This window comes from Pelobates fuscus, chromosome 3, assembly GCF_036172605.1.
Source record: "Pelobates fuscus isolate aPelFus1 chromosome 3, aPelFus1.pri, whole genome shotgun sequence".
NCBI classification, from domain to species: Eukaryota; Metazoa; Chordata; class Amphibia; order Anura; family Pelobatidae; genus Pelobates; species Pelobates fuscus.
In genome coordinates, this window is record NC_086319.1 from 202629005 (window position 1) to 202641555 (window position 12551).

The 12551-nt window shown below is 47.6% G+C and overlaps 1 protein-coding gene across 2 annotated transcripts in view; it reads left to right on the forward strand.

Moving 5' to 3' along the window:
• The window catches only part of LOC134601004 (leukotriene C4 synthase-like), a 202012-nt gene extending 190473 nt beyond the window's left edge, over positions 1-11539 (forward strand). Inside the window, exon 6 of one of the 2 annotated variants that reach the window (XM_063445416.1) lies at positions 10954-11539. In XM_063445416.1, the coding sequence (XP_063301486.1) occupies positions 10954-11065 (112 nt within the window). In that variant the 3' untranslated portion in view covers positions 11066-11539. The remainder of the gene's footprint in view (positions 1-10953) is intronic. The other variant, XM_063445417.1, reaches the window with a different exon arrangement.
• The last annotated feature ends 1012 nt before the right edge of the window (positions 11540-12551 follow it).

Genomic DNA, 12551 nt, shown 5'->3' on the forward strand with positions numbered 1-12551 from the left:
GCTTAATATACTCCTATAGACCAACCCCCATTTACCATTAACCACACCCCTTTAACTGGTTACTCCCCTGCCTACTCCTGGCTCTGTCAAGGCCCACTCCCCTGACTGCGCTGTTCCATGGGCTACATGACATGCGCACAGTCGATTATTCGGCAGGTGCGCTGTTTACCCCAACCCCCCAATAACTTACAGACACCGTATTTCTGTTGGAATAAAAAAGTCCACAGCTTTATTTATTATTATAAACAAGGTAACAAATTGGGGTCATTGCCACAAAAGTAAATATACCTCCACCCCCCACCGTACATAAATTACCCCCGGCAATGACCCCGCCAATAACAATAAATAACATTATAAATAACAAATAACACATAACATATGGCCTACCAAAGAGGCCCCATATCCATAACTTTTTAAACTGTAGGGGTGTACCGAGACCCCCCTACACCACCTGGTTCGGAGCCACCGATGAGCTCGAACCCACAAACCATTTCACACTCCAGTTTAATCCAGCCTAACCAATTTATACTCCTCCTACCTTCCAATTACCCAAGCCCTATCCCGCCATAGCAAGAGACTTGACCCCTTAATGTCTCGAGCGACCCCCACCACACATAAATAGGGCTTTGGAAATACCCTCCTGGAAACCTAAGTTTAATAGATCGCACCCCACATCAGACAGGTGCACACCATCCCGCCTAGAATAACCGGGCAACCCGCCCTCCAATTCAAAGTGCCTCACTGGGACCCCCCCTATTCTCCTAATAAAGACAGACATGGCCTTATTTACTTTACCACGGCAACGTGCCACAGCCGCCGGGTCCCTGGCATGCCTCCAGTTCAACCGCGGCACCATTTCAGACCACACTATTGTAACTCCTGGGACCAGAGCCCTCACCCTATCCAGGTCCCTCTTCATTCTCCTGACCAACACCTTCTGGGGGACCAAACCTAAGTCATTGCCCCCACCGTGAATCAACAGTATATCTGGGGCAAACCCCCTGGACAACATCCCAAAAATTTCACCACTTATACTCTGCCAGCTGAAACCCCGAAAACCAAACCACCGAAGGTCCACTGTATCCAGAAGAAAACCCAGTTGTGTGCCTTGTCTCCGAACTGCGGCCCTCTTCTCCGCCCAGTAGACAAACGAGTGACCCACCAGCCAAGCGACCAAGCCTGAAAGGAAACAAATTCAGTTAACCGGCAGAGCACCCTTTTCCCACATCCACAACATTCCATTCACACCAACCTTTCCGGCCTTACATATGCACGGAACCTGATGGATTCCCATCTCCCAATCTGCTTTATCCGCTCCTCCCCCAGCCCGAGACGCGCCGCCTCAGTCGCAGCTCCGATACGGAAGGAGTGCGTACCAAATTGTCCGGGCTGCAAGCCCAACCTCGTCAACCCCATGCGGAAGACTCGCAAGAACTGAAAGCGCGACAGCGCCTTCCCATCCTCGTGAATCAGGAAGCAACCACCAACCTGCGGGCGAACCCGCAAAAACACGTCCCCACACGCTACCGGGCACACCGGGGACCCTGGTAGCGAGGATAGGACTACATTCTTACCCTTTCCGAAGACGTCCGTCTTCGAGCGCCGGAGCCAAATCACGACCTTGTCCTGTTCTATAGCCACATCCTCATACCGGAGGCCCGATGCCCCCGACCTATTGGCGCTCACCAATTCGCCAATACGAAAAGCCCCAAAGAAAGCCCACACGAAAGCCACAGAGAACAAAGTTACTTCAAATGCCGAACTACACACTTCGTTCAACAACCCCACCAACCCTTGAAGGGTGGCAAAGGACACAGGCCTCCTCGTATCCACAGACCTCCTGCCCTTCTTGAAACCCTTTAAAGTTTGCTTCACCAAGAAATGTTTGGTCAAGTCTTCCCACCCGTTAAACTTGAACAGGAAGGCTAACGCAGACATGTAGCGCTCCACCCTAGAAGGGGACGACCCACCTGCCACCAACCTGCAAAGAAGCCACAACAGCGTGTCCAACCTACCAGCTGCAGAATCGCCTGCTCCCGCCTGGGACAACATTTCCTCCCATTCACACCAAACCTTAGTATAAGCGGTCCAAGTCCCCGGCGCCAGTGAGCTCCTTATGTATCGCCCAAGCACAACGTCCCGAGCCGCCACATCTCCTCCGGGCATGCCTGCCCTGTCGCTTGTGCGTCCGGCGCTGCTTCCCGGAACCGCACCCACTGTGAACGAGACAGAGCGTCAGCGACCACATTCAGCAGGCCCGGCACGTGCCATGCCCGGAAGACAATGTTCCAAGACATACACAAGAGCACTAGCTGCCGCAACAACCTAACCACTGGCAGGGACGAAGCCGATAGACTGTTAATTACCTGTACCACTGCCATATTATCAGAGTGGAAGATAACTTTCTTGTCCCTGAGCTCCTCGCCCCATAGTGACACCGCTACCACAACTGGAAAAAGCTCCAAAAAGGCGAGGTTCCGAATCAAGGGGCTCTCGGACCAAGCCTCAGGCCAAACCTCGGCACACCACTTGCCCCCAAGGTAAGCCCCAAAGCCAACGCTCCCCGAGGCGTCCGTAAACAGCCCGGCGTCGCCAGATGCCTTCATCGCATCCCTGAAAAACACCCGTCCGTTAAACTCAGTGAGGAAGCGGTCCCATATGTCCAAGTCCTCTCTCATACCAACCGACACCCTGATGTAATGACTCGGCAGACGGACACCACAGGTAGCCCTAGCCAGCAATCTACAAAAAACTCTTCCCATAGGGATCACCTTACAAGCGAAATTAAGGCTGCCGAGCAAGGACTGCAGTCCCCGCAGCGTAACTTTCCTAGCGGCCTTTATCGCGTGCACCTGCTGGCGGAGCACCCTCAACTTCTCCTCCGGCAGCCTACATTCCCCCACGACCGAGTCGATTTCCAGCCCTAAAAAACTCAGACACTCGGTCGGGCCCACTGTCTTGTCCTCAGCCAGAGGAATCCCAAACTGTTGGGCTAACCTCTGGAACACCCGCAGTATTTGGGCACATCTGTCGGACCCAGCCGGGCCCACACACAGAAAGTCGTCCAGGTAATGGACCACCGTACCCCCGCCCGATTCCCTGCGCACTACCCACTCCAGGAACGTGCTAAACTTTTCGAAATACGCACATGAAATGGAGCAACCCATGGGTAGGCACAGGTCCACGAAAAACTTACCCTCAAAAAGGCACCCTAACAAATGGTGACAGTCTGGGTGGATAGGAAGGAGCCGGAATGCTGCCTCCACATCCACCTTCGCCATCAAAGCCCCTCGCCCTGCTCTCCGAACCAACTCGACAGCATGGTCGAATGATGCATACGATACGGAGCACAGGGCCTCATCGATATCATCATTTACCGACGCCCCTTTCGGGAATGATAAATGATGAATCAACCTAACCCGCCTCCTTCTTGGGGACTACCCCCAGCGGGGATACCCTCAAGTCAGGCAGCGGCGGAGCCTCGAACGGCCCAGCCATCCTACCCAGTTGCACCTCCTTCAGCAACTTGTCCCTCACAACACCCGGGTGTTCACCCACCGACTTGAGGTTACTGCATAACCTCCCCACATCCCTACCCTGAAACGGTATTGAAAAACCCTCCGTAAAGCCGTGCCATAAGAATTCAGCGTCCTGACGGTTACCGTACTGTTTTAGCCACGGCAGCATCTCGCCTACTTTCACCGGGGTTGCCCCCCGCGGCAGCGGAGGGGGCCGACGCTCCAACGGCTCCCGCTCCTGGCGCAGACTTACCTCGCTTAAAACACCGGCTGGCTCCGTGTGCACCCCCACAACCTGAGCACTCGTGCTTAAACCGGCACGACGTACCCCACTTACATTGGCCCTCGTTAAAGAGCCAACAGAAGCCTTTCTTTTGCCCGGCCGATGCAGGTCCCCCAGGGGCCGCACCGGCCGTCCCTTGAAAGGGCGCAGCCTTTTGCGCCATCATGAGCCGCATCCAGAGGGGAAGGTCCATTTGATCCCACCGCATGCTGGGATTCGCCGCTAACCTCTGGCGAAATTGCTCGTCGTACCGCCACCAGGCGACCCCGCCATAGGTCCGGTACGCTTCCCCAATCCCATCTAGGTAGCAAAACAATTGGGAGCATTTATCCGGCGACTTTTCCCCTATCACGCTGGCCAGGATACAAAAGGCCCGCAGCCAGTTCCCAAACGTTTTAGGAATCTTCCGATACCTACGCTTTTTCTCCTCCTCCTCCTTCTTTGCGTCCTTCTTGTCCTCCTCTTTCATGTCTAAGAACTCCTCCAGCGGGAGCAAGGAAAAAACCTCCACAAACTCACCCTTCCAAATTTTCTCCTTGATGTCCATTTTCAGGTGACAACCTAATGGGCCCGAAAAAGACACGTGCACGTTTTGCCGCGCAGCGTCGGTAATTTCGCCCCCAATACCTACCTTTTCCCCCGACTCCTTACTAGTTTCGGACACAGATAACCCCACTTCGCTATCCAGTGCTGGGCCCACGGCCCTACCTTGTAACCCCTGGCCTTTCTTACACGTCCACACTCTCCCAAACTGAGGTGAAGCCATTTCCCCACCCGCCCATGAATCTAAGAAAGATTTTAAGCAATTCAATAGTGTTCCTGCGTGTGGTGTAACAGTTGACTCACCGCCTGAGCCCGAAGCCGCAGAAGGCTGTGGGTTCGTTTCCCGTCCGTCCGCCATGCTTGGCTCCGGAGCATCCAATTGGCGCCGACTCCCGTCAGCCTGGCCCTGCCTCAGGACCGCGGGTGTAGTGCTGCGAGACCTGCAAGGAGAACGACACCTGGGTAGTGTGTCCACATGATCACATACCCGCCCAACCTCCTTATGTTCCTGCCTGTAGTTCCGCACCATATCCCGTCTCCCTGCCTGGCCCTCCCGGCCGTAAGCGCTGCGCCGCTGACCTGGCGAGCTCCTGCCTGATGACCCAGACGCACTGCGCCGCTGCCTCCACCTCCGGTCCCCTGAGGCCGATCTCCTCCTGCTAAACCTGCTTGCTGACCTGCTCCTCTCTCTACCCCTCCACCCGTCAGCCTGCCTCCTGTCGTGCCTGGCACTGACGCCGCGCTGCTCCCTGCTGCGATGCGGCCTAGGGCTCCGCGAGAGACCCCTCGGTCCCCGGGAGCCGCCCCTGCGGCCCTCCCGCTCTCTCCCAGCCCGTCCTGTCTCCATGCCCTGAGCTGAGTCCTGGGAGCTATCCCGACCCGCTGAACCTGGCCCCTTTGGGGCCGCCTTGCGAACTGGGGATTCCGCCTGTCTGTCCTGGCGTTTTCGGTCTGCTAAAGCCGCAGGCCCTGCCGGCCCCAGTGTACCTGGCTGAGCGGACCCGCCGTCTGCGTCCCTTGTGCTGAACCTGGCCCCACTAGAGGCCGCCCCCGATGTGTCCCCTTGCCCAGGGGCTCCCCCTGCCATCAGGGGGACCGCCTGATCACTAGAGGCCTCCGCTCTGCCCCCCGCCCGCTGCCCAGCCCCAGCGCCATTCCCTGACTCACCGGGCCGCAACCGCTCACTGCTTCCACCATCCGATCTGCTCTGGGTCCTGGCTCCAGCCGCAACCGTCCCGCCTGCCGCCTCCCGGCGGGGCGCACACCGCGTGGTAGGCCTCGGCCTAGCTGCTGCCCGCGCCCGGCCAGCACCGCGTCGAACCGACGATGCCGGCCGCGGTACCTCCACTCCGCTGGGGCCCGCTACCTCATCCAGGGCCCCAACAGACTCCGCTGACGGGCTCCTCCGTCTGCCGACTTCGGGCTCCATGCCTGGGCTCAGCCGCTGGGGCGGTCTCGCCCTCCTCATGGAACGCCGTTCTGCCGCCGCAGGGGTTGTAGGGGGGGGAACCTGAGCCCCCAGTTGCTCATGAAGCCAGGCCAATCCTCTATCCCGCACAGCAGCTCTCACTCCCTCCAGGATTTCTTCCATTGATGCCATGATCTGCAAGACAAAGAAAAAAAAAACCAACACAGACCTGCCAAAAACAATTACCAGGTAAGTGTCAGTTTAGTTAAAATGTCCCTTAGTCATAAAATGGCCGCTTAATATACTCCTATAGACCAACCCCCATTTACCATTAACCACACCCCTTTAACTGGTTACTCCCCTGCCTACTCCTGGCTCTGTCAAGGCCCACTCCCCTGACTGCGCTGTTCCATGGGCTACATGTACATTTGGCTCCGTCCTTAAGGGGTTAAGCTCATTAAAAGCTCTGGTGCAACAAATTACCTTCAGAAGTCACATAATTAGTGAAATGATGTCCACCTGTGTGCAATCTAAGTGTCACAGGATCTGTCATTACATATACACACCTTTTTTGAAAGGCCCCAGAGGATGCAAGCAAGAGGCACCACTAACCAAACACTGCCATTGCCAAACAAGTAAGGGACAATGTTGTTGAGAAGTACAAGTCAGGGTTAGGTTATAAAATAATATCCAAATCGTTGATGATCCCCAGGAGCACCATCAAATCTATCATAACCAAATGGAAAGAACATGGTACAACAGCAAACCTGCCAAGAGATGGCAGCCCACCAAAACTCACAGACCTGGCAAGGAGGGCATTAATCAGAGAGGCAGCACAGAGACCTAAGGTAACCCTGGAGGAGCTGCAGATTTCCACAGCAGAGACTACGGTATCTGTACATAGGACGACAATAAGCCATACGCTCCATAGAGTTGGGCTTTATGGCAGAGTGGCCAGAAGAAAGCCATTACTTTCAGCAAAAAACAAAATGGCACGTTTTGAGTTTGCAAAAAAATGCATGTGGGAGACTCCCAAACTGTATGGAGGAAGGAGCTCTGGTCTGATGAGACTAAAATTGAACTTTTCGGCCATCAAAGAAAACGCTATGCCTTGCACAATCCCAACACATCACATCTTCCAAAGAACATTATCCCCACAGTGAAACATGGTGGTGGCAGCATCATGTTTTTCAGCAGCCGGGACTGGGAAACTGGTCATAGTTGAGGGAAAGATGAATGGTACTAAACACAGGGATATTCTTGAGCAAAACCTGTACCACACTGTGCGTGATTTGAGGCTAGGACGGAGGTTCACCTTCCAGCAGGACAGGACATACTACTAAAGCAACACTTGAGTGGTTTAAGGGGAAACATGTAAATGTGTTGGAATGGCCTAGTCAAAGCCCAGACCTCAATCCAATAGAAAATATGTGGTCAGACTTAAAGATTGCTGTTCACAAGCGCAAACCATCCAACTTGAAGGAGCAGTTTTGCAAGGAGGAATGGGCAAAAATCCCAGTGGTAAGATGTGGCAAACTCATAGAGACTTATCCAAAGCGACTTGGAGCTGTGATTGCTGCAAAAGGTGGTTCTACAAAGTATGGCTTTAGGGGGGTGAATAGTTATGCACATTGACTTTTTCTGTTTTGTTGTCCTATTTGTTGTTTGCTTCACAATAAAAAAAAAGAAACATCTTCAAAGTTGTGGGCATGTTCTGTAAATTAAATGATGCAAATCCTCAAACAATCCATGTTAATTCCAGGTTGTGAGGCAACACAACACGAAAAATGCCAAGGGGGTGAATACTTTTGCAAGGCACTGTATGTGCATGCAATATAGCCCAAAAGGAATTAAATACCACCTCATCGACTATTTGCAGGTGGATTCAAACATATTCATGATAGTATAATATGCAAAGCTGTTCTCTATACATAGTCATATGACACAATGAGTTAAAATGTTGTTAAAATGTAAAAACAATATTCTAGTTTAAATGATCAGGGTATTCTGTGTTCTAGTGATTTTGAGCTCCCCTTTCTGTACATGCCTCTCTTTTTTTTTTTTTTTTTTCCCCCTGTGATAACTTGATACAAACATACCTTCAGTTTCATTGTCCATGCCTATCATCTCATGTCTCCCAATTTCCCTGCCCCTTCTCATCTTATGTCCCCTCAATTCATTTGTCCATGCATGTATCTCATGTTCCCTTCATTGTATTGCCTCTTCTTTCCAAGTTATGTCCCTCGTTTCATTGCCCTTTCCTTCCATCTTATAACTCCAATGTTAATGTATATTTCTAGCATTTCATAGACCCACCACACTCAATTTCATTGCACATTCTAGCAATATCATGTATCCCTTCATTGCCAGATTCCCCTGGTGGTGTTGTGATCTTACCCTACATCTTCTTAACCTGATGTTATAGTGGTAATCCCCCCTTTGTGTTGTAAATGGTGCTTACCTCTCCATCTTTTTACCCAAGTGATACAGTGGTATCCTCTGTACTGTGTGGGAGTAGTATTGCATTGTTCATTGCCCTCAACACCCTCCGTTTCTGTGTGTCCAACCTCTCTTGTTGCAAATACTTGTCTGCTAGTCCACCCAATGTACAGCGCTGCAGTGTCGCTTTATATAAACAATAATAATAATAATAATAATGAACCTTTAATTACAAAACTCCATTCCTCATGCTGATTTTTTCATATGTCATGCCATTCGTTCCATGTAATGTATAAATGATTTGTTACATTTCCTATGTTTGCACTTTGGAAGACCTTATAATTAAAACATTGAAAAAAAAAAACCAACAATATATAAAGTAAAAAGAAAAAATCAATAGGGTAGATTGTCACTTTGTATCAGCATTTTATCAGCCAGGTGAACATAAACCAACATCTTTTGGGGGTAATCACACTTGTTTATCAATATCTTGATAAAGTATGTGTTATTATGCACAAAACGTTTTGATCTACCAGTCTGTACTTATATTGATGGATGACGGTACTGCTTGTAGGCCAAAATATTGGAAACTTTCTTTCACTTGATAAGTTAAATGTACTACATTAAGTTAACACAAGCAAGAATTTTAAAAAGAAAATTTCAAGCCAACATCTGTGGTTTTTGACACAACAGACCAGTCTTGGGTTGCTCTCAAGCTTGTTTTTGTAATAGCTCTTCCTTTGGTTTGGCTATGATTAGCCCACAGCTGCTGAAGATAAGCATTCTATTAATCCGTGTCAGTTTCTGTGTTTTCCAAGCTCCCAGCTGAGAGTGCTTCCTTTCTGCATCCTGTTACATGTTTATTACCCCAGGACTAAACTGTGAATAGTCTGTGAGTGGGATATTTCCTAACGCCTACAACAGAGATCACACTTTAAAGAGACATTTGTAATGATATGGTAGTATGTCGAGGTTAATTTAATCACCTCTACTAGCTAGTGTCTAGAATGGTCTTGAGCAAGAATCTTTAAATCAGAACGGCAATATCAATTTGCTTACTGAATGTCAGGAATACCTATACCTTACCACGTACAACTTGGTTCAGAACCCAGAAAGGAAGAACTGAGCATATTACTATTGGCCAGGCTCAGCACAGTATACAACTAATATAGTGAAAATGATAAAACAGGCCAGGGTCAGGAGAACAGAGGTACACAGAATCATGTAAACTAGTAGAGGTCAGAAGTCGACACGGTCAAAACATTCCAAGGTCAATATGCTAGCTAGACAATCACACACAATACAGAACATGCTAAGTGGAACCAAAGGAAAAAAAACAACAAATATGTCTTGGAGAGGGGATAATTTCATTCAATTAAACTTGTCTATTTTGGTTTCCTGATTGTTGAAAACTACTGTCAGGATGACATATTAAAGTATTTAACCAGGAAAGGTACATTCAGATTATCTGGTTTTCAAGTACGTCCTGGGGATGTTACCATAGCCCAAAATCCAGGGGTGTTATCTACCTCGGAAGGATGAAAGACTCAGTCAACCTTGATGGGATTTGAACCTGCAACCCAATGGTTGAATAGATTCTACTGATGCTATCTCACTGGCCTTTATGCATTATAATGTCTATGGTTTTGTTCTAAATACAGAGTTAAGTAGATGGTCTCCTAGTGATTTACACGCACTATTTTGGACTCACTTGTTTTTTACAATTGCCTGCCACTAGAGGAGCCTTTCAGTACTTTCCCTCTAGATGCAGCTATTTTGTCCCAATACTAGTCTAGGAACTGCATAGGGGTTAATCCCCTAAGGTATACATTCAGTCCATTAGTGCTGTACATTTCATGTACAAATTCATTTTATTAAAATGTTTCTTTTGTTAGACATGTACATATTGTAGAACCCTTTTGGTGTAAAGGGTGGGGGCATTGTATATTGATTTATACGTTCTATCTGTGTTTTTATTAAAAGTTGTTTTATTTTCGCACAATTTCAAGTTCCCTTCTATAGGGACACCAGGTACCTTATTTTCCCTCCCCTCCTGACGTTTTCTCCCTAGTTGTGTTATTATTGGTGAAGAAGATTCTTTACTAGGTGTTATCCCCCCCCCCCCCCCAATCCAGGAGGTTGACTGATATATACCTAGTCATTGCTCTAATTTCTACTTTGCTGTCCATGTGCAGCCCTGAACAATTCCAATGTAGTTCTACAAATTTTAATAAAACAATATTGTTCAGCAAGGTAATATAGTATTTGCTTTTAAGGTTACATGCTCATTTGTACTTTGACTGAACAATGCTTTCTCCATGTCATGCTGCTTGGGAAGAACAAAGAGGACTTTGTCAGGTCAGCATTTATATCAGGAGTCTAGAGAATAGATGAACTTTCTCGCATATTGGGCCACCTCTGAAACCAGAAACAGAATCCTACTTATCAATTAACAAGACATTGGTCAATTAATAAGGCACTGTAAGATAATGGTTAACTGATCAACTGGAGGCAGACATGTTACTGGATTATGGGATGGATACAGTGCCAAGTGCTGCTGAACCAGTCATTTAGCCACATCACCCCAATTTAGAGTCCTAAAACACTTAGTGATATAATGTATACATATCATGTATATCAGTGTATATTTGTATGAATTTTTGAAAGTTTTTACAGTTTAAGTTAAAGTAGTTTCTAATGCCAATACTCTTTAGTGCCTATGGTTTCTGTTCAATTCACATTCTCTCTTTTTCTTCCTTTAGGCTGTTTCCGATGTATCTCAATGCTGGAGTCCTGTGGGTGCTGATTGGGCTATCTGCATTAGGGATCATTAATGCATTATTTTCCCATTATTTGGGACTTGAAATCCTTTAAATGCATTGTAACGCGTGGGACCATCCAGAGGCTATATAAGACTGGGATAGACTATAACTATCTGGCAAGTGGATCTTATTAGTGCTACTCAAACCAGTCTTCAAACCACTCCAGCAGTCCTGGATTTAGACATTAACCATTTCTGCTCCAATGTTGATATCAGTAAATCTGGACTGTATTGATATCCTTCAAACCCAAAATATAGGTTTTAATCTGATTGAGAAATATAGTAGATTTTGATTGGATAAATATTGTTTAGCCATATACTAATATGTATAAAGTGAGTATAGAACCAAATTGTTTATAGCCTGATTCCCTTCCTGCATAATGTATACCTGGAACATGAAAATGTAAGCCCTGGATCCATGTACCTGTGAGAAGGGGTTAAAAAAAAGGACACTATAGTCACCTGAACAACTTTAGCTTAATGAAGCGGTTTTGGTGTATAGAACATGCCCCTGCAGCCTCACTGCTCAATCCTCTGCCATTTAGGAGTTAAATCCCTTTGTTTATGAACCCTAGTTACACCTCCCTGCATGTGACTTGCACAGCCTTCCATAAACACTTCCTGTAAAGAGAGCCCTTTTTAGGCTTTCTTTATTGCAAGTTCTGTTTAATTAAGATTTTCTTAGACCCTGCTATGTTAATAGCTTGCTAGACCCTGCAAGAGCCTCCTGTATGTGATTAAAGTTCAATTGAGAGATTGAGATACAATTATCTAAGGTAAATTACATCTGTTTGAAAGTGAAACCAATTTTGTTCATGCAGGCTCTGTCAATCAGAGCCAGGGGAGGTGTGGCTAGGGCTGCATAAACAGAAACAAAGTGATTTAACTCCTAAATGACAGTGAATTAAGCAGGGAAATTGCAGGGGAATGATCTATACACTAAAACTGCTTTATTTAGCTAAAGTAATTTAGGTGACTATAGTGTTCCTTTGTAAGTCTAAGAATAACCCTAAGCGGGTTCTGAACACGTTTCACTTTTACCCTACAGCTTTAACAACAATTGAGGTTAGGGTAGGGTTATGGTAACAAGTTAGGGTAAACATGAAATGTGTTCATAATCAGCTTAGGATAATTCCTAGCCTTCATTACCTTCATTACCCCTTCTCACAGGTACCTGGGTCTTTTTTTTAATTTTTTTTATCTGTTTCTGAATATATGTAGGATTTTTATCTAGATTGCAAGTTACTTACAAAGTGTGTGTTTTTTGTACCATGTTGCACATTATTCAATAAATAGAGTAGTTTCAAGGCTCCACCTTGTGGAGATGATTTGGAGCTTACTGATTACTAAGTGCGGTTCATTTTTGGAATTGTGGTGAAGATGGAAGTTGGAACTATGGAACCAGCACCAGAAGCACAGCAGTCAATCTATCAGTTATAGTAAGTAACAACTTAGTACTTATTTTTTCTGTTTTATCAGAGTTGCCGCCCCCCACTCCCCCACCCCCGAAAGTGGCACCTTAGGAAAATGCCTTGTTTG